The sequence below is a fragment of the Schistocerca americana genome, chromosome 9 (assembly GCF_021461395.2).
Source record: "Schistocerca americana isolate TAMUIC-IGC-003095 chromosome 9, iqSchAmer2.1, whole genome shotgun sequence".
Taxonomy (NCBI): Eukaryota; Metazoa; Arthropoda; class Insecta; order Orthoptera; family Acrididae; genus Schistocerca; species Schistocerca americana.
In genome coordinates, this window is record NC_060127.1 from 58377885 (window position 1) to 58403538 (window position 25654).

The following is a 25654-nucleotide window of genomic DNA, read 5'->3' on the forward strand; positions in this document are numbered from 1 at the left end:
ACGCACCCTGAAATTATGTTAGTGGCCAGGGCAGGTAACCGGAACACTAACGGCCTCCAGGCAGAAAATTCCACTGGTGCAATCAAATCGTAGTCGACCAAAATAGTTAATTGTATCGCATGGCGGTGAAATCTCAGCAGTAGAACCACTCGGTGTTGCTCACCGGAAAACCTCCCCATCAGCCAACCACCGAAGCGAACCACCACAATATGAATAGACGTGGCTTGGGTAGCTGAAACCACTACTCGACTTTGACGTCCTGGGTCGGTGAACCACGAAGCTCGTAGCGATCGGACAGCTCCACACACGCTCCGACACTGCGCAGCGACTGCCAGCGGCCACAGGTGACTGCACCGCGCGGAGAACTTTCCTCGTTCGCAACAACCGACCCACTGCTCTCAGAACGCCGACATCATGAAGACAAATCGGAAGTCGATGCACACACACAGCGGACTCCTGACTGATCGGCGAGCCGAAACGCGTCATCCGGTAGGACGACGGACCGACGATCCACCAAGAGCGTGGCCCAGTTCAAGCGATGCGTGGCGGCAATGGTCGGGCGAGCCATGTCGACGCAGACCTCACTGCTCCAACCTGACTGCACTAGTGCGGCATTGCACCTCCCCGACTGGCAGGTCTGGACTGCGCTCCAGACGCGTTCCAACTGACTGGCAGACCCGAACTCGCTATCCGAACTCCCTCCGAACTGATCACGACGGACAACGACCAGGAAGTAATAGCAGCTGAGCAAAGATACTACGAGAAGGGAAATATCGATACGCGCTGTTAACGCCGCTCGCGGTCGGGCAAAGCAGCAATTCAGTGACAGTAGTAACTTAAATTAACGTAGTGGGGTAGAAGTACGTTAAAAAAAAGGGTGTAAAATACATGATGGCGGGAACAAGAGCCAAGCACGGCTCAGGTTTCCTTAAGAAAGTAAATCCATCTTTCTTCCACGGTGTGTTTAGACTTCCGATCTTCCGAATCACGCTCAGTTTCTAAAAAAGCTATATTCCTCAAAACAACTGTCGCCTGAAATCTTCATTTTTAGGTATATACTGGTGTTTTCGATCATCACCCAATCTGGGGTTTCAGATAACGTCTTCCAATCAAATGCTTGATGCTTATTAAAAGAAATAGCCCATTTCTCTAAGTAATCAAGCGCTATGATATAGAAAACCATTGTCTCTTCCTGAAATTTAGAAATCAAATTAATTCGTTAGGATTCTCATACTTTCATTTCTTGAAATTCCTCTTTGTTTTCATGCCAATAAAATTGGCGGTCTTCCTTCAATTCAGACATTATTTCAATTATCGAGACTTTCTTCCATCCACCCTTTTTATATTGTTCTCAAACAGAGCCAAGTCTGAACGCAGAAACAGGAAGTAAATTTCACTGGTCGGACTACTGAAAAAATCCGGAATTATTTTAGGTGGTCTGTCTTCGGCGTCAAAAAGCTGTTTCAGTGGAATTCAAAGTTTAAGAATTCTGGCAACTGCGGGGGTTAACGACAGCCATCTTGTTTTTGAGTGAGACAGAAGAGCCTGCTGATTGGCACCAACGTATAAGCAGAACTGACTCAGCTTCTCCGTACTTAACCGTGTATATTGAAAAATAAATATTTTCATGACGATTATTTGAATGTCGAGAGTTAAGGCCGGAGCAGCAGTTGATATTGTGGAGAATATGGGCAGGGCACCCAATACCTTCTACGTTTCTTCCTAGTTCTTCTTTAATTTGGTGAAACACATTCCGCTGGCCGCGTCGATGAAGCCCTCCACAAAAAGCGATTAATTTATCTAATGGACTTTGCAGTTGTCTTAAAGTGTCTAGACAAACGTTTGCAATTCTCTCCCACGTTTCGTTATTCGACGAATGAAACTTCAACATCTTCTGTTGAATTCGGTCAGTTTCAATAAAGTATTGAACAACTAAGGAAAACATCTTTTCAGCCTTTTGGTTCGACGCATCGGTGTCTATGCCGTAAAATGAAACTTCTGGCAATTGTTTTATGCATTCAGACAATGTGCGTGCGCGAGAACGTTTTTAACAATCGCTGCAGCTTTGCTCCTGGCTGTAGACAGCTTTGCGGCGACTCTGGAGCCAGGATACATTGCGAGATTCAGTTTTGCTGTAGAGTCAAGAGAACTGAAGAACTGATTATGCTTGGCAACTTTATAAGCTGTTGTTAGTTCTGCAGGAGTAACGAGCATTTCTTTCTGGGTATCTTCCTTAAACATGAATGTAGAAACAGCGTTTGATGTCGATGTCACCGCGAATCTGCATGATTCTTCGTAGAAATGTGATGCCTGACATATGCCTTACCTCCGTGAGTCACTGAGATGAAACAGCTACAAATTTCACACAATGGCTCCTGATCCATACGTTCTTACTTGACAAAAGACCACTCTTTCGTGTTAACATCCGCAAAGTGACATTTCCTTTTACCGTACCGAGCGAGGTGGCGCAGTGGTTAGACACTGGACTCGCATTCGGGAGGACGACGGTTCAATCCCGCGTCCGGCCATCCTGATTTAGGTTTTCCGTGATTTCCCTAAATCACTCCAGGCAAATGCCGGGATGGTTCCTTTGAAAGGGCACGGCCGACATCCTTCCCCATCCTTCCCTAATCCGATGAGACCCATGACCACGCTGTCTGGTCTCCTTCCCCAAACAACCAAACCAAACCAACATTTTACCGTCCTTAGGCCTTTTCGTAAGCTATGATATGTGTATTAGACGGTAAACAGTCGACAACAGCACTTCAGTCATCGAAGTACACGTCACTATACACGTCCGTAAAAGCATCCGATCACCATTTTTGACCGTTAGGTGATTATCAATTTCACCAAGATTAATTCACATTCGGAATCCGCGATTACCTCGCTAGATTTTATCGAATTTTATACTGCAACAAACACGCCGCCACCATTGGCTACTAACCTATCCTTACGATAAACATTCCAGTCTGAACTTAGGATTTCGTTGTCACTGACGTCTAGCTTCAACCAGCTTTCTGTTCCCAGTACTATCTGTGCATTATAACCTTCAGTAAGCGATACTAATTCTCAGACTTTTCCTTGGATGCTCCTGCGGTTTACTAAAATCATATTAATCTTTTCTGTCTCTGATCTGCGAGGCCCAAGATTCTCTGAGGTCGCTGTGGCCGATTTAACAGGCAAATCATGTTTGCTCCAAATGGAGGAGTCCTGTAACCTAAAATAGCCCCCTGTGCACGCCAAACGTACTCCGCTACCCTAGTAGCCGCTTCCTGCGTGTAGTTCACGCCTGACCTATTAGCTGGCCGCTGTGGCCGAGTGGTTCTAGGCGGTTCAGTCCGGAACCGCGCGACCGCTACTTCCGCAAGTTCGAATCCTGCCTCGGGCATGGATGTGTGTCATGTCCATAGGTTAGTTAGGTTTAAGTAGTTCTGAGTTCTAGGCGACTGATGACCTCAGATGTTGTCCCATAGTACTCAGAGCCATATGAACCATCTGAACCTGACCTATTAAGGGGAACCCTACAATTCTGCACCCGATAGCGGAGGTCAAGAAATTCGCATCCGATACCGTCGCAGAGTTGTCTGAGGCTCTGGTTTAGACCTTTCACTCTGCTCCAAACCAGTGGACCGCAATCAACCCTGGGTACGGTGATACAAATAGACAGCTTAGCCTGCACCCCGCGTGCTTTGCTAGATGCCTTCACCAAATCAGCCAGCCGCCGAAAGGAGCCGAGGATGGCCTCAGAACACAAGCGGCAGGCGTCATTCGTGCCCACATGTGCCACTACATGCAGCCGGTTGTAGCCAGTGCGCTCGATAGTCGCCGGCAGGGCCTCCTCCACATCACGGATGAGACCTCCCTGCAAACTTACCGAATGCACACTGGAATCCTTTCCCGCCTTGTCTGCTATCTCCCTGAGGCCCTCCATCACCCGCCTAACATTGGAGCTCCCAATGACTAGCATACCACCCTCTGCACTTGTCCGGAGTGGGCAGGAAAATCGACCACTGGCTCAACAGGAGAGGCATCCCGTGCTGGCTCAGAGTTATCATCAACACTGGGTAGCACCTCGTACCTGTTGCTAAGACGTAGGGAGCCAGCCGCACGGCCTGCTCCCTCTTTCGCCTTCCGCACAGTGACACGCCAACCCACCACTGTCTGCTACCCGCTCTGGAGTGAGGACGGACCGGTCAGATGTTGCGTATCGGAAGCCACAACGACCTACGGGCCACCAGGGGATTCCAGTGGCACCAAAGGTCAAGATTTTAAACATGGCTGAAACAGCAACTGTTGAAATTCTTCACGGTAAATGATGACAGCCAAAACAGTTGCAGGATAAAGATTTATTAAAATTCTTGACCAAGGTTTCGGTATATATAAATACACCTTTATATATATATATATATATATATATATATATATATATATATATATATATATATATATATATATATATATATACCGACACCTTGGTCAACTGTTTTGGCTGTCATCATTTACCGTGAAGGGCACCAAAGGTGTCGCCGATCTCGTCACTGGCACCCCGACGTCACCGCAACTTCGAGCATTAGCTAGAAGCTTGTCGACGGTAGCCAACGCAGCTTCCAGCTGTTTACGGACAGCAGCCAACTCTCCTTGTGTCTGCTCACAACAAGCACAGTCCCTAGCCACATCATACTGTGCATAAAAGAGATATGACGTCTCAGATGGCACTATTGCGTTTGAAAATATACCAAAGGAGAATTAAGTAACACTAAAAGTTGGTTTGCAGATTTCTCACTGAACTCTGAGACCTCAAACTATTAAACAGAAATAAATTTCTCTACACAGAAAATTTACACTCGGAAGCCGCCCTACACAAGAATATTCACAGGAGTTACGCAAAAACAAAAACTACGATTAATTTTCTAACCACTTGTCTACACAGTAAAATACACACGTACAGTTCACTTCGTTGCAGAGGCACGTGAACAAAACCAAATCAACGATATACGGGACAAAGCACAATATATGGGTGGACTATGTGAGGAACCTGTAACCTACATCTACATCTACATCTACACGCATACTCCGCAATTCACCATACGGTGCGTGGCGGAGGGTACCCGGAGGGTACCTCGTACCACAACTAGCATCTTCTCTTCCCGTTCCACTCCCAAACAGAACGAGGGAAAAATGACTGCCTATATGCCTCTCTGTACGAGACCTAATCTCTCTTATCTTATCTTTGTGGTCTTTCCGCGAAATATAAGTTGGCGGCGGTAAAATTGTACTGCAGTCAGCCTCAAATGCTGGTTCTCTAAATTCCCTCAGTAGCGATTCACGAAAAGAACGCCTCCTTTCCTCTACAGACTCCCACCCGAGTTCCTGAAGCATTTCCGTAACACTCGCGTGATGATCAAACCTACCAGTAACAAATCTAGCAGCCCGCCTCTGAATTGCTTCTATGTCCTCCCTCAATCCGACCTGATAGGGATCCCAAACGCTCGAGCAGTACTCAAGAATAAGTCGTATTAGTGTTTTATAAGCGGTCTCCTTTACAGATGAACCACATCTTCCCAACCTCCACGCCATTAATGATACTGAGAAAAAGTAATTACTGATAACTTATATAATCCATATTAGAAATGGTTCATACGGCTCTGAGCACTATGGGACTTAACATCTGTAGTCATCAGTCCCCTAGAACTTAGAACTACTTAAACCTAACTAACCTAAGGACATCACACACATCCATGCCCGAGGCAGGATTCGAACCTTCGACCGTAGCAGTCCCGCAGTTCCGGACTGAGCGCCTAGAACCGCTAGACTACCGCGGCCGGCAATCCATATTAGAGTCCTACAAAATGATGAGAATAGTAATGACCTTTTGAAAATAATTTAGTTTCACGACTGAAACAGAATCGAACTGTTTAGTTTTTACCCATCAGAAAAATTCACTTTACCCCTTAAGGGGTAATTACTCCCAGATTGGGAACCACTGAACCACAGCAACGGTTACGAGAGTCTGGTGTGACAGCTGTGAGGATTGTCGACTGTGGGACTCCACCATGCTGAAGAGTATAATAATAAGAATAATGCCTTCGTTTTAAAGCTATGAAGAAGGCCCTCTCATAATCGTAAGACACCTAGTTATAGTGTATGGACTTTTTCAGCTGTCTCAGTGGGCACCTGATGTGTACGAGGATGGTTTGATAAGTCTGGTAAAAAAAGCAAGAAAAGATTGCTCGAACAGTCCACGGGTCTACTGCCGGTCCACAGTGTCCAACGGGCACAATATTTCGGCGATCAGACATGTCGCCATCGTCAGGTGCGCTGACGAACTGTGCCCGTTGGAGACTATGAACCGGCAGTATACCCGTGGACAATTCGAGCAACAAATTCGCCGGGAGAAACTGAAGAATCACAAGAAAAGATTGTTTGATTCGTAAGCAACTCACCTTACTTCTCGACGTAGTGTCCTTTGGGGGATATAAACCTCGTCCAGCAATCCTCCAGTTTTATCATTCCAACGGAAAAATAAGTTCTGTCAAATTGTGCAAAATACCCGTTGACTGCAACTATCACTTCTTCATTTGATGAAAATTTCTTCCCAGCAAGCCGAAGTTTCGACAGAGGAGGAGGTCACTTTGGGCTGTGGCCAGTTTGGTGGATGAGGAATCAATACAAAGCCCACTTCATGCACTCTCGCCATTGTCATCGCTAATGTGTGGGATGATGCATTATCCTGGTGGATAAACACCTTTTTGTGTGCCTATCTTGGACTTTTCTTGGACAACGCAAGTTTCAAATGATCCAACAATGAAGCATAATAGGGTATACTTATGGTTCTGCCTTTTTCCGAGTAATCTAAAAGATTATTATCTCGGAAATTTAAAAAAAAACGGTGGGCATTACCTTACCTGCTCATAAAATGGTCCTTGCCTTCTTTGGTGCACTTGACTCTGGTGCGTAATGATGGATCCAGGTTTCATCAACTGTCACAAGACGGCGCAAAAAGTCTTCCGGATTGTGATTAAACATCGCCAGACATTGTGCTGAAATGTTGTGCTGATGCGCTTCTGGTTGACTACGAGCAATCGCTGCTCCATCCTCGCACACAGCTTCTTCATAGGCAGTTCTCCGTGCAGGATACTATACACTCGTTCAGTCGAGATGTCTGCAGTATAAGCAATGTCACGAATTTTTATTCAGGGGTCTTGCATTACCATATCATGGATTTTGTCAATGGTCTCCTTTGTGATGACCTCAATCGGACGGCCGGACCGCGCTTCGTCTTCGGTGCTTGACCGACCACGTTTAAATTCAATAATCCAAAAGTAAATAGTCTTCAGTGTTAGTGCCAGAGACCTCGTTCATCCCATCCATCTCTATTGCAATTTGTGCGGCAGTCCAACCCTTCAAATGAAAATGTTTAATAACAGCACAAAAAACGGTTTTCTCCATTTTCAATCGCAGTCAGCACACTGACCAACTCAGACGGCTGTCAACAATGAACTGTACGCTGTATATTGTTGAAATTCTTTATACGATCCTAGGAGTAATCAAGCTTAGTAAGCATGAAGTCGTAACAAAAATGTTCCATTATTTAATGGAAGTTTACAGACATATCAAACCAACCTCGTGACGATTCACCTCCCAAACATCGCGTCAGATTGCGAATGGCGACCGTTCAAACGCTTGACACTTGAAGTCGCAAAACTGCTACGAGTTTTAAAAGCCCAGTTCACGGAATTTTTGCAGACTGGATTTAGTCGAGTTTTCAATAAGCAGATTTACTGCATACCTCATTTCCAAGAGTCCGAGGACCCATAAATATGTTTTACTCCCTTTCGCCGGACGCGGGTTCTTGAGCTGCGGTATACAATTTCGGATAACTTCATTTACTAACGGGGCATCACGGGAAATTTGTAAGATGTAATATCTGATACATATTTACTGACGTCATAGATAGGTCGCGCACCCAGTGTAAGCGTTTTAGCGGGAATTTCAAAAGTCCAAAAAGAAATGAGATTTTCTTAAATAAGAATATATTTTTATAAAAATTCCGGCGAATACTCCGCATGTGTTCTAGTGCTACTCAAAAAAAGAAAGTATTTGTGTAAGCGTCTTATGCTTGTGGATGTGCACTGTCGTATCATTTTTACATCTGGTGCGTACATGAATAAATCAGGTTTTCCGACGCGTCATCAGTCCACATACGCAGTCCATTTGAGGAGCATGGATTTGCCAAATTAAGTCCTCACACGTGTAGCGGCTGTCCTTGTACTTCGTTGAAGGTCATTCCAAAACGCGAGTCGTACCGGAAACTACGAACTAGAATAGCATATGTGTTGGAATCATTGGGATGCGTCGCAACAGTTCATCTTCTCCGGTAAATTTTCAATTTAAATTTAAATTTATAGCCTCGATGATACTGTTCATCACCTTTTCACTGAAAACGTACTGTTGCTTTATTTGTCTAACCGTACGATGTCATTTAGAGCTGTACTTGCTTATGTTTGTCAAGAAATGTTTCGCTCGGCTTGCGTCGCCTGATACCAACGTTGGAAATGGTTCGGGTGCTGAATGTAATTCTGAAAATTTCACTCTTCCACTCACGCAGCATATTCCCGGTGTTTCATTCCAGTATTTGAGCGCACAGCAATGCACGCGTTATTTATCCATTTTTCCAATAACCACGCTTCAATGAAGGCTGTAATCACAAGTAGCATCGTAGTAGAATGCACTAAGGTATAAACAAGCGTGCAGTGTTCTCTTGGTTCGAGCAGTGTGAAACGGTTTGCAGCTTCGCTTCCCCGCTGCTCGATTGTTTCTGAAGCTCGCGATGCTCTTTCTTTTGTGTCTGAGGTATAATTCAATTCAATTTTTAAAACATTATGTACAAACCTGTAACAGTTAAGCTTTTTATTCTTGTAAATATGCATTTCTGTATTTGTTTATTCAATTATGTGTACATTGTCACTATGTGTTGCCGATGGCTAAATTGAGTACACTCAAAGGCCAAATAAAAAAAACAATAAAAAAATAAAAAAAACTCGACCAATCGCATGTCGTTTGTTTCGCATATCTGGTTGGACAGCGAAAAAGGCTTTGTGCCGTCTATTACAATGTCTCTTGGAAAAATAAAAGAAAATGTGTGTGGAATCTATTATCTAATGTCGGCAGCAATTGAAATTTGGCTATCAACGGCGCTTGTTACATCATTCACGAACTGAAATGTCGTTGCTCGTATTAGATTCAGTTCATTTATATCATAACTGCGTCGTGCGTGCGCAAAAACACATGAACTGCCGCTAAACTATATGACGTACGCAGGTCTATTGAAATGGCTCACGCACCATCTATTCTAAAAGAGATTCAATGGTTCTAATGGCTCTAAGCACTATGGGACTTAATATCTGAGGTCATCAGTCCCCTAGACTTAGAACTACTGAAATATAACTAACCTAAGGACATCACACACATCCATGCCCCAGGCAGGATTCGAACCTGCGACCGTAGCAGCAGCGCGGTTCCAGACTGAAGCGCCTAGAACCGCTCGGCCACCGCGGCCGGGTCTAAAAAGAGATGTAATAGTTCTTCACAGGCGTGCGCAAATCATCTGATCGGAGTTTCACTGCAATTTGATGAACAGCACAGGAACTCACACTTGACAAAGGAACATATGCATACATACAGTATTATAATAGTTGTAAATAGCCTGTTTGTATGCTGGCAGTGCTATAGACTGTGTTAATATCGCTAACAGCGCTCTGCGCCCTCGGCAAGAGAGTCTATGGTTGGACGGAGTATCAGTTAGCGAGTGGATAGAGAAGTTTATGGGCATGTTTTTTTCTTAGTGGAGATTCGGTGTTGGTAGGACATGCATTGTAAAGTGAGACCCAAGGAAATGTAGGATGATGAATGTTGTTGATAGTATCTGGGCATTGGAATTATTGACAACTATATAATTTTTAGAACTGGATAACACATGAATAAGGTAAAATTTTCTGAGTACATTGTTTGCTTTTTAAAAAAAAATGTCCATACACTTCTCTATCCATTGGTCAGTCTATAGCGCTGCCAACATACAAACAGGCTATTTACAAAGTGTATGCAGGTATGTATGTTCCACGTCTCCTACTAAACCGTTGGATAGATTTCAATCACTCTTGGTGAACGTATTAGTTTGTATCTGGAAATAAATAATGTGGGCTGGGGGTAAGAAGGAGCATCTCCTATTAAGGTGGGAGGTGATAACGTGGAGAGAGTAGGGGAAGGAAGAGAAGGATAGACAGAGTGGAAGAGGGAGATGGACTCCAATATGGGAGAGGAGTAGGTGTACAGAAGGAGTGGGCAGGGGAAGATGGATTAATGGATTGGAATCAATACATACCCAGGCAACGCCAGGTACTCTGGTAGTGTATATATATGTACATATATTTAGCGTTTTTATGGTACTAATTATATTACCAGCGGAAGGAAATAACTAATGATTTGGAAACATCAGTATTGCGTTATTACGACAGCTACAGCTTAACTCCCAAAACTGCAATTGCGACTATACCTTCTTCGTAAGTGAATAACAATGAAATTCAAAGTGCAGCTAGTCTCTGAAGAAAACTTTTTTATATTTTTTCATCTTTTCATAGTTTTAATCGATTTAATAAATGATATACTGTACACAGCAAAGGGCTCGGAAGAGTAGTTGAACGGAATGGACAGTATTTTAAAAGGAGGATGGAACAGCAAAAATAAAACAAGAAAAAAGGAATGTAATCGAATTAAATCAGGTGATACTGAGGGAATTAGATTACAAAACGAGACACTAGAAGTAGCAGACGAGATTTGCTATTTGGGCAATAAAATAACTGATGATGGCCGAAGTAGAGAGGGCATAAAAATATAGACCGGCAATGGCAACCAAAGTGTTTCTGGAGAAGAGACATTTGTTAACATAGAATACAGATTGAAGTGCCAGGAAGTCATTTCTGAAAGTATTTGTATGGATCGTAGGCATGTATGGAATTGAAACAAGGAGATAAACAGTTTAGACAAGAAGAGAACAGAAACTTCTCAAATGTGGTGTTACAGAAGAATGCTGAAGACTAGATGAGTAGATAACGTAAGTAATGAGGAGGTACTGAGTAGAATTGGGGACAAGAGGAATTTGTGGCGCAACCTAACTAAAAGAAGGGATAGGTTGGTAGGGCATGTTCTGAGATGCCAGGGGATCATCAATTTAGTAATGGAGGGAAATATTGGGGGTAATAATCGTAGAAGGAGACCAAAAGATAAATACAGTAAGCAGATTCAGATGGACGTGAGTCACAGTAGTTATTTGGAGATGAGGTTTACACAGGATAGAGTAGTACTAGTAGTAGTAGTAGTAGAAGATCTCTTTTTACAAGGATACAGGACATGTCAAAGTCTTTACAAGTTTAGATCAATTTAAAATAAGCCAATTCGTATGCACACGCATTTACTAATTCCTAGTTAGAGACAATCATTAAATGTACTCCTGGTACACAATACTCCGTTTACAAATAACTTTTTAAATAATGTAATCCCACATTATTCACTCATATCCCACTATCATTCACTGCACACACTATACACACATTGTTTCATAACACTTCACTCACTACACACACAGGCACTGGTAATCTCTGGGCCACTTTCTGTACTGCAGCTTCCCATTTGCTGTCCTGAAAAACTGAATCATCATCCCTCTATAATGAGTGAGACGTTGAGCTCAGAAAGAAGAAGAGGTGTTAGTACTGTGCTATGCATAGCTTGGGATTAAGTTTTTCTAGACAAGGAAAAAAAAGGAAAAACATAGTGTAGAGGTGTTATGTGGGCTGCTGGATGTTTTATAATCATTATTATTATTATTTATTTGTATAACACTTTTTTTACCAAACCCCTAGTCTGTTTTATCTAAGTAATCCATCAATGTATAAAGTGCATTACATAACAGGTACTTTTTAGTAGCATGAAGAGCTGCACCTTACCAGCCTTTGGTCCGAAGACCACAACATCAACAAACAGTAAAATTCTGTGGGACTAGATAATAAGCCTCAAATTCCAAAATTGTTCTAGAAAGCTGTTTGCACGGTTTAGTTATCACAAAATTTTCCTCAGAACGACCTGCACCACATGTCAGCCTAATGATCCAGAGATACTGTATTCGGCCCTGCTGCAATCACCACTGCTTCTACCAGTGGACACCTACCACAACGAACTCCCACATTGATTTCGCCATAGGAATTCAATCAAAACAAAAGTTCTTACAAAATGGATAATCAGTAGCGTGCGCAGTGAACAAACCACAGCAAATGACCATAACTGACTGTTTTTTCTACTTACTCAATGAATGGAGTCCTTTCATGTAGCGGAATTTTGTACGCCGTGTCGTAATCGAAGTTATTCATGACCAGCCAGATCATCTCCTGGCTCCAAGTAGTGCCTGTAGACAGAAGTGTGACGTGTTTTAAAGTCTCCTTCGTCTCACTGGGACTTTATGATAAAAAAAAGCTGTAGAAATTCGAATGTGTAACGGCAAAGTGACAATGGCCTCTTAGTAGAGGCCTTGGAGCCACATATTACACATATATTTAACAACCTACCAGAGAAAAAGGCGAAGTATGAGGCTGAATTAAATAACTTTCTGCTCAGCTCCAATCTCTCTACTCCCCTGAAGAGCACATTGACAGTAAGTCTGAAGACTATTACATTACAGGAGAGCTTCTGTAAAGTTTGGAAGGTAGGAGACGAGGTACTGGCGGAATTAAAGCTGTGAGGACGGGGCGTGAGTCGTGCTTGGGCAGCTCAGTCGGTAGAGCACTTGCCCGTGAAAGGCAAAGGTCCCAAGTTCGAGTCTCGGTCCGGCACACAGTTTAAATCTGCCAGGAAGTTTCACTATTACATTAGTTTACCATGTAATTAATATTGACACTGTAATACTGTAACATTTCATAATGTTAAGTTACTTAATTATATTGTCTTAGTATAATTCGTTGACTTATTTCCAAACCCCAGAGACCAGCCCTACCTGGTAACAGTGTGGTATCGTCCAAAGATCGTGGTGCCACACCACAGTCAGCAAACCCCATCGATACAACAGACATTAGCGATGTCTCGCTGCAATGTGCAACGATGAACGGGAGAGGCTGAAGGAGACACGCGCCTCTCTCAGCACAGCATTGCCCTCATGCGGAGGTCAATATAGAACTGAGCATGGAAGCGCTCTGCGCATTTCGTGACCTCATCTGAAGCAGTCATCATCTTCGAGTAGGACTGAAGTATTCCTCGAGTCTCAGATGGAAATGTATTTTTGTAAAAGTTGGTCATTGTTATTCAAGAAAAGATTTTGATAACACAGGCCAACGAGGGAAAACCTTTTTTGCTGAAAATACCCTATTCTTATGTTTTTTAGGGTGGGAAATCCAAATATGATACTTAAAAAACTGTATCACCCACTATTTCTTCGCATTTTACAATTAAATTTATTAAATTAAGCGATTTTTAAAGAATTTAACAGATTTAAATAGTTAAAATAATTTAAAAAGGAGGTGTAACGAATGTAGATGACGTTGGTAGCACTACTGAAAAACCATTGTTGGCAAAAAGAGGTCGATTCTATTTTGATGTTAACAGATGGTGTTTTGTTTACTGTCAACCTAACTTCACTTTCCCGTTTCCTGTACATGTGATCAGTACAATGTCTTATAGTGGTTGTACAAACTCTGCTGACTGTGTTTGTTATATTTGTGATGAATTTGTGCTTAAAAAACACCAAAGAAACATTATAGGCTTTGTGAAAAAGCTTTATCTATCATACTTTGGATCTAAACTTGGTGATCAAGATAAATTTTGGGCGTCAGATAAGGTATGTTATGTGTGTGTTTAAGGTCGGAGAAAATGGTCGAAAAAGGAGAAAAAAGCCTTTAGATTTGCTGTTCCTATGATATGGAGGGAGTCTTTAAAACCTGATGAGAAGAACATTCTACGCAAAAAGATGTAGATCCAAAAAACGTACTTCTACCACCTTTAAACATAAAGTTAGGCCTAATAAAACAGTTTGTAAAGGCTTTGCCTAAAGATGGACCATGTTTTACGTATCTCTACCAAATGTTTCCACACCTTTCAGAAGCTAAACTAAAAGAAGGGTCTTTGTCGGACCTGACATTAGAAAATTGATGTTTGATGTTAACTTTGAATCCAAAATGACCTTAGAAGAGAAAGAACCATGGGTATCATTTAAGCAAGTCGTTACAAAGTTCTTAGGACATGAAAAAGACCCAGAATATGTTTCTATTACAGCTATAATGTTAAAGAAGCTTAAAACTTTAAGATATTTAATGAGCCTGAAAGTTCACTTTTTGAACAGTCATCTTGATTACTTCCCAGACAATATGGGAGATGTTAGTGAGGAGCAAGGAGAGCGTTTTCACCAGGACATTAAAGTGACGGAAAAACGCTACCAAGGCCTCTGCAGCACCAACATGATGGGGGACTACTGCTGGTCACTTCACCGAGAAGTTCAGCAAGCGACTCATCGTAGGAAAAGCGACACAAAAAGCTTCAATGAATAAAAAGAAAGAAAATACAAACCAATTCCAGCTGACAAGTGAAACCTCTATTAACAAATATCATTGTTTTAAGTAGCGTACTGTAAATACAAACCATGATTATGTTGTAAGAAAGCATTTGATTAATTTCCCCGTTTAGTATAGCATTGGATTTTTTACTATATTATAAAAAGTATATTGCTCGAAAACTATGGATGATACAAAAAAACTAAGGTTAGATTTGCTTGCAGCTCACAAAAATCTATGAAGATGAACTATCAAAGTAAAGAAAGTTTAAAAAAAATTCGTTGGCCTGTTTAATCAGTGCATCAAGTGTTGCTTTCATAGTTAGTGATAGTTGTAAATTTTCAGGCACTCCAGTGGCAAAGGATCGTATCAAGTTAAGTAAATCTTTTTATCATTCACGTAATAAAGTAAACTAATATCTCATCAGTTGTAGTTCCAATGAACCAACTCCCCAAGCTATCAAAGAATCCTCAGTTATGGCTGGATGACAGCAGTTTCGTCTGGTCATAACAACCGTTATATCGAACACTGAAAGCCTACCATCGTCTTGAAAAATTCTACTAATGTTCTGAACTTTCGAAAGTTGTACCCAAATTGTAGCAACTATTTAGGTATGTTGTCTGATAACGCAATCTGGTTGGTAATTCCTACCGAGATGGCAGGACGCTCGTCAGTGGAACGGGGAACTTCATTTAACGGTTCCTGACCAGTAATACTGCAGCGTTAATGCATCACTGTGTAATGAGTTTGACGTTGTTGGAACAAAATCGTGCTAGACAATGTATCCGCGTCTGTATACTACGAAACTGAGCACCCGGAATAAGAACTTTCAACTCATAATAAGCAATGACAAAAATTACAGTGAAGAAACTGATGTGGCGATGCCGTTGCTCCGAACTGCATGCGTCGGCCAACTCCAGCTTTCGCGACTTATCTGACAGCTGTAAATGCTACGAAAGACAAGAGGAAACTGCATGCGAGGTACAGAAGTGCGCATCTTATTGTGGAGGTATAATAAAAGCACACAATGCCCCGTTGTTGCAAGTTCAGACAAAGTGAACTGTTTAATGTAATGAAAAGACGAAAGCTAATGCTCAAAATTCTGTACACGGTAGATAACACCATGCAGGAGATTACAACTTCGTTCAAATACTACACAAAATTTATCAATAATATTACCAGAAATACACTAATTCGTGCACATGCCCCACATATAATTATAACAAGAAGAACCCAGAGATGGTAGAGGAATTCTGGGAAGATCTGGAAGAAACTACTAGCAAAATCCCCAAGAATCACGTAAAAGTGTTGTTAGGGGATTTCAATTCCCACTTAGGCAAGGAAAGAAAATTCCGAAACATGGCAGGGAAACACGCGGCCCACAAGAGAACAAACAAAAATGAAGAGAACTTGATAAATTTCTGCAGGAATTTTGAGCTGAAAATTACCTAAACGCAATTCCAGAAACCACCCAGAAAATTAGTAAATCCTCCCAACAATGCTCTAGGAGAACTTCAGATAGGCCACGTAGCAATACCTATGAAAAATGCTAGAGAAATACTGAACGTAAGAACTAGGAAAGGAGTTTTTGGGTCTGATCATCACCTTCTCCAAATCTAAGCAAAATTTATACCCAACAGACAAATCAAGAGAACCAAGAGACCTTTCAGAACAGGTCCAGAGTACCTGCATCTGAACAAGAAAGAAATAATAGAAGAAATTAAGAAAATCAACAGCAACAACTGGACAGAACTATCGGAAAAAATGAGAGAACTGATAAAACTGGGGCAACCACCGAGAAAAAGGAAACATCGATGGTGGAACATGACATGCGACAGAGCCATAGAAGACGGAATACAAGCCTGGAAAAATTTAACAGCGATAGAACACAAGAAAAATGGGAAGAATTCAAAAGGATACAGAAAAACACTTCAAACATAATCCGCAGAGAAAAAAAGAGGTTACGAGAACAGCAGGTTGAAGGAAGTAGAAGAGGACTTCACCAGAAACAACACACGGAATTTTTACAGAATTTACCGAGAAAACATGACCGCGTTTCAACCTCCAAGCTTATGCTTCAAAAGACAAGATGGAACGCTGGAGACAAATACGAAGAATAACTGTTAAATATTAACTCGATGCTCATACTACTCAACTGTGATGAACCAAAACAGAGATTACAGTTTACAAACCCAGAACCTAGCCAGGACTCCGAACCCCCAACGCACGAAGAAATAGTGAAAATAATAAAATCATTGAAAAATAACAGAGCACCAGGAGCAGATGGACTGATTGCAGACATGTGGAAATTAGACCATGAAAACATTACACCCAAAATACACAGAATAAACAAAAACATCTGGGAAACAGAAAAGTTGCCAGAAGAATGGAAGTCATCCCTAATACACTCCCTCCACAAGAAAGAAGACGAAACAGAGCCTAATAACTGTAGAGGAATTTAGTTGCTGCCAGTGACATACAAAATTCTATCCGAAGCTCAGTTAAATCGCGTAGAACCTCAAATAGATCCACATATCAGAGAGTACCAAGCAGGGTTCAGGAAGGGAAGATTATGCAGTGAACAGATCTAGTGCCTGAGAACAATATTAACAATGACAAAGTCCAGAAACACCACAATAACATTTGTTGATTACAAGAAGGCCTACGATTCCATAGACAGAGAAACACTTTTCAGTACACTGGTAGAAATGAAGGCAGACAACAAGATCAGGAAACTAATCCAGGAAACATTAGCAAATCCAAAATCCAAAGTAATGTTCATGGGAGAGACCTCGGAACCGTTGGAATCAAGAAAGGAGTGAGACAGGGGGATGACCTGTCACCCATTTTATTTAACGCAGTTCTAGAGAAAATAATAAGGACGTGGTACAAAGGAGTCAATGGGGTAAAGATGGGGAGACGCAAAAATAAAACCATCAACATAAAATGTCTGGCCTTTGCCGATGATATAGCCATCATAAGAAATAACAGAAAAGAGGTCAAAGAAGCCCTAGAGACATTACATGGAATCGCAGCCAGAACAGGAGTACAAATTTCGTATGAAAAAATCCAGTACATGGACACAAAATGCACAGACAGAAACCCACTGGTAACAAAGTATGTAAAGATAGCACAAGCTGAAAGTTTCAAATACCTGGGAGAGATTATACAGAAAACAGGACTAAATTCGACAGCCAATGAAGAAAGAGTTGCAAAGTAACAAACGGTTACAGATGGAACCATTACATCAAAAGAAGTATTTCCGTTAATGTCAAATTAAGACATTACAAAAAAGTATTCTTACCCGAAGCCTTGAATGCCTCAGAAACGACAGTAATCAGGAGGAAGAACGAAAATCAAGGAAATGGAAAAGCAAGAGAGGAAAAATCTGAGTAAGATCTATGGGCCAGTTCAGAGACAGGGGATCTGGATAAAAAGACCAACAAAAGAACTGTGCAAACAGATGGAGACAATTACAAACAACATCAGAAAAAGAAGGGCTAAATTCTATGGGCACATTTATAGGATGAACGAAAATAGGCTGATCAAGAAGATTTTTAACATAGTGATGAGTAATACGATGAAAACTGACTTGGCAAAGGAAACCATAAAAGACCTCAAAAAACTAAATATCTCCACAGAAGAAATAACGAACAGAGAAAAATATAGAGAAAAAATCAGGAAACAGAAATTCGAGGAAACACCAAAGGAGAAGAAACCAGGAAAGAAGTGGACAGAAGAGAGGAAGAAGAAACACAGTGAATATATGAGACGTTTTTGGTAAGAGAAAAGAAAGAGACAAACAAAGTGCCATCAAAATTGATTGCGTTTTAACGCTCTTCTAAATGGGGAATTAACGATAATAATAATTACCAGAAAACAACTGACTAAAATCGTTCTTCTTTTCTTAAGCTGAGTGATAAGTAAGCTGCAACCAATGTTCAAGGCTGTGATACTTGGCCACATGGTTCCGATCTCATCACTCAGGAAAACTGGTTTGCGTTACAGTTTGAATAAGTGAGACTGTGAGTACTTATTCCCTACACACATGACTCACAAATTTCACCATCTGCAAGGACCGAAAGTGATGTGAGTGAAACGTACTTTGTCAGACTAAAAGAATTCAGTGACGTCACCCAATCATATGGACAGCACGCTGAAGCCGCGATTTGCATCGCCCTAGTGGAAACTGTGACCAGAAGGTCCACGCTACACAAACGCTGGCCCAAGAACGCAAGAGTGCCGTCCAGTCCAAACACGTTCTCTAGAAATGTAGTAGTGTGGCCTCTGATTGGCCGCCGCGTGTCAAAGAGTTTGAGGTGTGCAAGATACATCATGAGACTGCCTATTCCACTCAGAGGAATGCTGGCTGTCTGGCAGACTACAATACTTTGACATGAAAACAGGACACAAGCGCCTGGCGCACCTGCACGACTATTGAAAGAAGCCAGAACGAGCAGCTGACGCCTTTCAGTAGAACTGACATAATGAAGAGGAGAATTACAATATAAAGACGATCAGTTACTGACAGTTATCAAATTATGAGTGAAAATTTGTTAACTACAAGTATTAGTAAAATCAGATTTTCAAAAACACCACTGTAATTAAAATGCTTACAGCACCTTACAGTAATCCCAGTACCACAGAGGGCATGTGATAAAAGGTTTACCAAAGCATTAGCTTAATAAGCGAAGATTATAAAATACTGACAATAAATTATTATCTGCAGAAGTAATAAACAATTGATATTAACCAACCCACTTAAAAATTTGTTCTGGGTTGTCTGGAAATTTACAAACGCTTGAAACTATATACGACATGGTGAAGAAAGGAAATCTGAGATTTATGGCATTTGTAGCTACACAATAAGCTTTCAACAATGATGGAGCTAACATTCACTTTGGAATCCTGAAGCCACAGTCATCTACAACTAGAAGAGAAACCACACTGCAGCTCGAATCGAAGGAGCGAAAGGGAGAGATAATTTAGAACAGAGTGTAACAGGCTTGTAGCCTATCCTCATTGTTACTCAATATGCACAGAGAAACCATCGAAAGAAACTGACGATAAACTGGAAAAGGGATTAAAGTTCCGAGAGAAGAAATAAAAACTTTGAGATTTATCGATTACGTAATTCTGACGACAAACGACCTAGAAATGTGCTGAACGCAATGCACAGAGGTCCTGTCAGAGAGGTCACAGTTCGTAGTAATTGACGGAAAGTCATCGAGTAAAACATAAGTGATTTCAGGCGTTCCCCAAGGTAGTGTTATAGGCCCTTTGCTGTTCCTTATCTATATAAACGATTTTGGAGACAATCTGAGCAACCGTTTTCGGTTGTTTGCAAATGACGCTGTCGTTTATCGACTAATAAAGTCGTCAGAAGATCAAAACAAACTGCAAACGATTTAGAAGAAATATCGGAATGATACGAAAAGTGACAGTTGACCTTAAATAACGAAAAGTGTGAGTTCATCACATGAGTGCTAAAAAGAACGCGTTAAACTTCGGTTACACGATAAATCAGTCTAATCTAAAAGCCGTAAATTCAACTAAATACCTAGATATTACAATTACGAACAATTTAAATTGGAAGGAACACACAGAAAATGTTGTGGGGAAGGCTAACCAAAGACTGAGTTTTATTGGCAGCACACTTAGAAAATGTAACAGACCTACTAAGGAGACTGCCTACACTACGCTTGTCCGTCCTATTTTAGAATACTGCTGCACTGTGTGGGATCCTTACCAGATAGGACTGACTGAGTAGATTGAAAAAGTTCAAAGAAAGGCAGCACGTTTTGTATTATCGCGAAATATGGGAGAGGGTGTCACAGAAATGATACAGGATTTGGGCTGGAAATCATCAAAAGAATGGCGTTTTTCGTTGCGACGGGGCCTTCTCACGAAATTCCAATCACCAACTTTCTCCTCCGAATGCGAAAATATTTTGTTGACATCGACATACAGGGCTATTACAAATGATTGAAGCGATTTCATAAATTCACTGTAGCTCCATTCATTGACATATGGTCACGACACACTACAGATACGTAGAAAAACTCATAAAGTTTTGTTCGGCTGAAGCCGCACTTCAGGTTTCTGCCGCCAGAGCGCTCGAGAGCGCAGTGAGACAAAATGGAGACAGGAGCCGAGAAAGCTTATGTTGCGCTTGAAATGCACTCACATCAGTCAGTCATAACAGTGCAACGACTCTTCAGGACGAAGTTCAACAAAGATCCACCAACTGCTAACTCCATTCGGCGATGGTATGCGCAGTTTAAAGCTTCTGGATGCCTCTGTAAGGAGAAATCAACGGGTCGGCCTGCAGTGAACGCGTGCGGGCAAGTTTCACGCGTAACCCGCGGAAGTCGACGAATAAAGCAAGCAGGGAGCTAAACGTACCACAGCCGACGGTTTGGAAAATCTTACGGAAAAGGCTAAAGCAGAAGCCTTACCGTTTACAATTGCTACAAGCCCTGAGACCCGATGACAAAGTCAAATGCTTTGAATTTTCGTCGTGGTTGCAACAGCTCATGGAAGAGGATGCGTTCAGTGTGAAACTTGTTTTCAGTGATGAAGCAACATTTTTTCTTAATGGTGAAGTGAACAAACACAATGTGCGAATCTGGGCGGTAGAGAAAGCTCACGCATTCGTGCAGCAAATTCACAATTCACCAAAAGTTAACTTGATTTGTGCAATCTCACGGTTTAAAGTTTACGGCCCCTTTTTCTTCTGTGAAAAAAACGTTACAGCACACATGTATCTGGACATGCTGGAAAATTGGCTCATGCCACAACTGGAGACCGACAGCGCCGAGTTCATCTTTCAACAGGATGGTGCTCCACCGCACTTCCATAATGATGTTCGGCATTTCTTAAACAGGAGATTGGAAAACCAATGGATCGGTCGTGGTGGAGATCATGATCAGCAATTCATGTCATGACCTCCACGCTCTCCCGACTTAACCCCATGCGATTTCTTTCTGTGGGGTTATGTGAAAGATTCAGTGTTTAAACCTCCTCTACCAAGAAACGTGCCAGAACTGCGAGCTCGCATCAACGATGCTTTCGAACTCATTGAGGAGGACATGCTGCGCCGAGTGTGGGAGGAACTTGATTATCGGCTTGATGTCTGCCGAATCACTAAAGGGCACATATCGAACATTTGTGAATGCCTAAAAAAACTTTTTGAGTTTTTGTGTGTGTGTGGAAAGCATTGTGAAAATATCTCAAATAATAAAGTTATTGTAGAGCTGTGAAATCGCTTCAATCATTTGTAATAATCCTGTACATAGGGAGGAACGACCACCACGATAAAATAAGGGAAATCGGAGCTCGTACAGAAAGATATAGGTGTTCATTCTTCCCGCGCGCTATTCGAGTTTGGAATAATAGAAAATTGTGAAGGTGGTTCGATGACCCCTCTGCCAGGCACTTAAATGTGATTTGCAGAGTATCTATGTAGATGTAGACGTAGACATAGTGTTCTGAAAAAGAGTTTATAAGATGAGCATCGACGAAAGTAAACCAAAGATAGCGAAGATTGCTCTGGTGTCGCTGAGACAATTAGATTAGGAACTGAGACACTGAAAATACATTAACTGAAAAAAAGCAACACCGAAAAATTATTAATGTAGAGTAATTAGATTTTGCAAATAAATTTGTCTAGGTAGCATATTTAAGTAATTAGCCTAGCTCAATCACAGATTGATGCAAGCACGAGGCAAGTCATTGCAAACGTGAACTGCTGATACATTAATAACCGGTATAATCGCCAGAATATTGAATTCAAGGATGAAAACGTGCATTAATTGTGTCTTAACGTTGCCAGATGTCAGTTTGTGAGATGGAGTTTCATGCCTGTTGCATTTGGTCTGTTAATGCAGGGGCAGCTAATGCTGTTTGTGGATGGGGTTGGAGCTGTCACCCATTGATGCCCCATTTGCGCTCGATTGCAGAGAAGCCTGGTGAATGAGCAGACCAAGGCAACATGTGAACTCTGTAGAGCATGCTGGGCTACAGCAGCAATATGTAGGCGAGCGTTATCCTCAAGGAAAATACCCCCGGAATGCTGTTCAGGAATTGCAGCAAAACAGGTCGAGTCACCACACTGGCGAACAAATTTGCAGTCAGGGTCCGTGGGACAACCACGAGACTGCTCCTGCTGGCATAGCTCGAGGTGTAGGTCCAGAATGTCTAGCACGCAAGCAGGTTGGCTAAAGGTCCTCAACTGGCCACCTTCTAACCAACACAGGGCTGTCACTGACATCGAGGGAGCACCAGCCTGCATTAGAAAACACAATAGAAATCCACTCTGCCTTCCAATGAGCCCTCGCTGAATACGCAATTGGCGGTGGTTTGGGAACAGTGGAACGCACACTGAGCACGTCTGGCTGGGAGCTGTTCTTGAAGTAAAAGATTTGTAACAGTTCGTTGTTTCACTGTGATGCCAATTGGTATTCAGATTCCTGCTACATATTCAGTACGATACGCCAGAACCATACACCGAACACAATGGACTTCCAACCTCAGTAGTGCCATGTGGTCGTCCGCTGCCAGCAATCATGTACAGTGGCTACATTCCTGCCATGTCTTTCTGCAATACCGCAGAAGGATCATCCAGCTTCTCGTAGCCCTATTACGCGGCCTCGTTCGAACTCAGTGAGGTGCTGATAATGACGTCTTTGTCACCTTATGCGGATTCGCGACTAACATCAACTCACCAGGTCCAATCTCAAAAATAACTACTGCTCAGCTCAGTTACAGCTTATACTTAAAGCAAACCTGATTTGCATTCTCATAGTGGCTTTACTAGCACCCATCAGAGTAGCCGAGAGCTCTAAATGCGCTACTTACTGGACTCGGGTAGGCGCCCCAGATAGAATCCGCCCAGCGGATTAACGACGACGGGTGGTGTGCCAGCCAGCCTGGATGTGGTTTTTGGCGGTTTTCCACATCCCAATAGGTGACTGCCAGGCTGGTCTCCACATCCAGCCTCAGCTACACGACTCGCAGACATTTGAAACACATTGATACTATTTCACGATTTACACTGAATGCGGACACCTGGGGTACACTAATTCCATCCCGGGGGCTACGGGGTGGCGGCAGGAAGGGCATCCAGCCACCCCTTAAATTAACCATGCCACATCCGTACTTAACCCTGCCGACCCCGCACACAATGCAGTAGCAAAAGAAAGAAAGAAAGTGACTTTACTAGCACCCACCAGGGTAGCCGACAGCACTAAATGCACTACTTCCTGGACTCGGGTAGGTGCGCCGGCCCCAGATCGAATCCGCCCAGCGGATTAACAACGACAGGCGGTGTGGTGGCCAGCCTGGATGTGGTTTTTAGGTGGTTTTCCACATCCCACTAGGTGATTGCCAGATTGGTCCCCACGTTCCGCCTAGTTACACGGCTTGCAGACATCTGAAGATGTTCGTACTTTTCCGTGGATTACACTAGTCGCAGACAGTTGGGGTCCATTAATTCCGTCCTGGGGCGGTACGGGGTGGCTGGAGGTAGGGCATCAAGCCACCCCTTAAACTAACTTTGCCAAATCCGTTTAACCATGCCGACCCTGTGTGATGCGGGAAAAGGCGCAAGCGAGAGAGAGAGAAAGAGAGAGAGAGAGAGAGAGAGAGAGAGAGAGAGGGAGTGGCTTTACTGGCACTGCTCATATGCGACTGAAGCGAAATTCGAACAGACATCATCTTTCAGCTGTAGAAACACTCAAACCAACTTTCGTGTTGCTCTGGTGTCGCGATTGTTTTCCGTGAGTGTGGTATATGCTGTTGGGACAGTAAAACGACTGACGACAGCGTAGTAAGTGAGGAAGAGGAAGATGAAAAAAAAAATGACGTGTGACTAGGGCCTCCCGTCGGGTAGACCGTTCGCCGGGTGCAAGTGTTTCGATTTGACGCCACTTCGGCAACTTACGTGTCGATGAGGATGAAATGATGATGATTAGGACAAAACAACAACCAGTCCCTGATCGGAGAAAATCTCCGACCCAGCCGGGAATCGAACCCGGGCCCTTAGGACTGATCCTGTCGTGCTGACCACTGAGCTACTGGGGGCGGACAAGAGGAAGATTACATGGACATATCGAATGTGTAATAAAGAGGTATTGACTTTGATTGGGGAAAAAGGAACTTCATGGCACAATGTGACTAGACAAAAAGGTCAGTTGATCAGTTAATGGAACACATTCTGAGCCTTCGAGGAACAGTCTGAAACTGGAGGAAATTGTATGTGCGTGTTTCAGGGGGCGTATTGTAGAGGAAAACAGAGACAGGTTCAGATGAATGAATGGAACAATAGTTATACAGCGATGAAGATTTGCGCGCATTAGAGTGCTGTGGTGAACTGCATCAAACAGATCTTGCGATAAATGACTGTAACAGAAAAACTGACTACGTGCGCGTTCTTTGGAGAGAATTCTCAGTTTGGCAGACTGGGCTCACCGCATTTTGGGTAGGTGACTATCCAGACGTCGTCCGGCCTGACCTCGAAGTCGATCACTCTCTGGGCGATGTCCATGTAGCGCGCGGGCATGACGCAGCTGGAGGGCGACAGCCTGACGAAGTCCTGGTTGTAGGGGCCGGTGACCTTGCTCAGGAACTCCCGCATCCGCGGCGTGTCGAGCGGCTCCGCCGAAACCGACATCTCGTCACGCGTCGCCTCGCTCTCTGCAAGGAATTGGTACAGCTGTGACTGGCCTTTCAGTAGCTATTCAAGGACAAAACATTGAGAATACAGTATGTCTTACACCCATCATGCAATAGAAACTTCAACAGTGTTTCTCGTTAATGTAGGTTCACAAAGTACAAGTCATATTAAGAAGGTAAGTGTACTGTGACCAAAATGGGCTATGGTGTTTTTTTTTTTTTTTTTTTTTTTTTTTTAGGACTGGCAGCACTGAGCTTACGAGGGTGAGCGTCGCAAGAGCACAGTAGTACGTGAACTCATGTTGTGGTGTGGAACTGCGTGAAAGATGTGGAAGAGTCCCCGCCAAGTGCGAACCAAGTGCTGCGACCCGTTTCGTTCTAGCAGGATGAATAAG

The 25654-nt window shown here is 42.7% G+C and overlaps 1 protein-coding gene across 1 annotated transcript in view; it reads right to left on the reverse strand.

Moving 5' to 3' along the window:
• Positions 1–25287, reverse strand: part of LOC124551296 (luciferin sulfotransferase-like) — a 66883-nt gene extending 41596 nt beyond the window's left edge. The window contains exons 1-2 of the mRNA XM_047126307.1: positions 25056–25287; positions 12355–12454 (exon numbers count right to left, since the gene is read on the reverse strand). Of these exons, the coding sequence (XP_046982263.1) occupies positions 12355–12454; positions 25056–25257 (302 nt within the window). The 5' untranslated portion in view covers positions 25258–25287. The remainder of the gene's footprint in view (positions 1–12354; positions 12455–25055) is intronic.
• Positions 25288–25654: the final 367 nt, after the last annotated feature.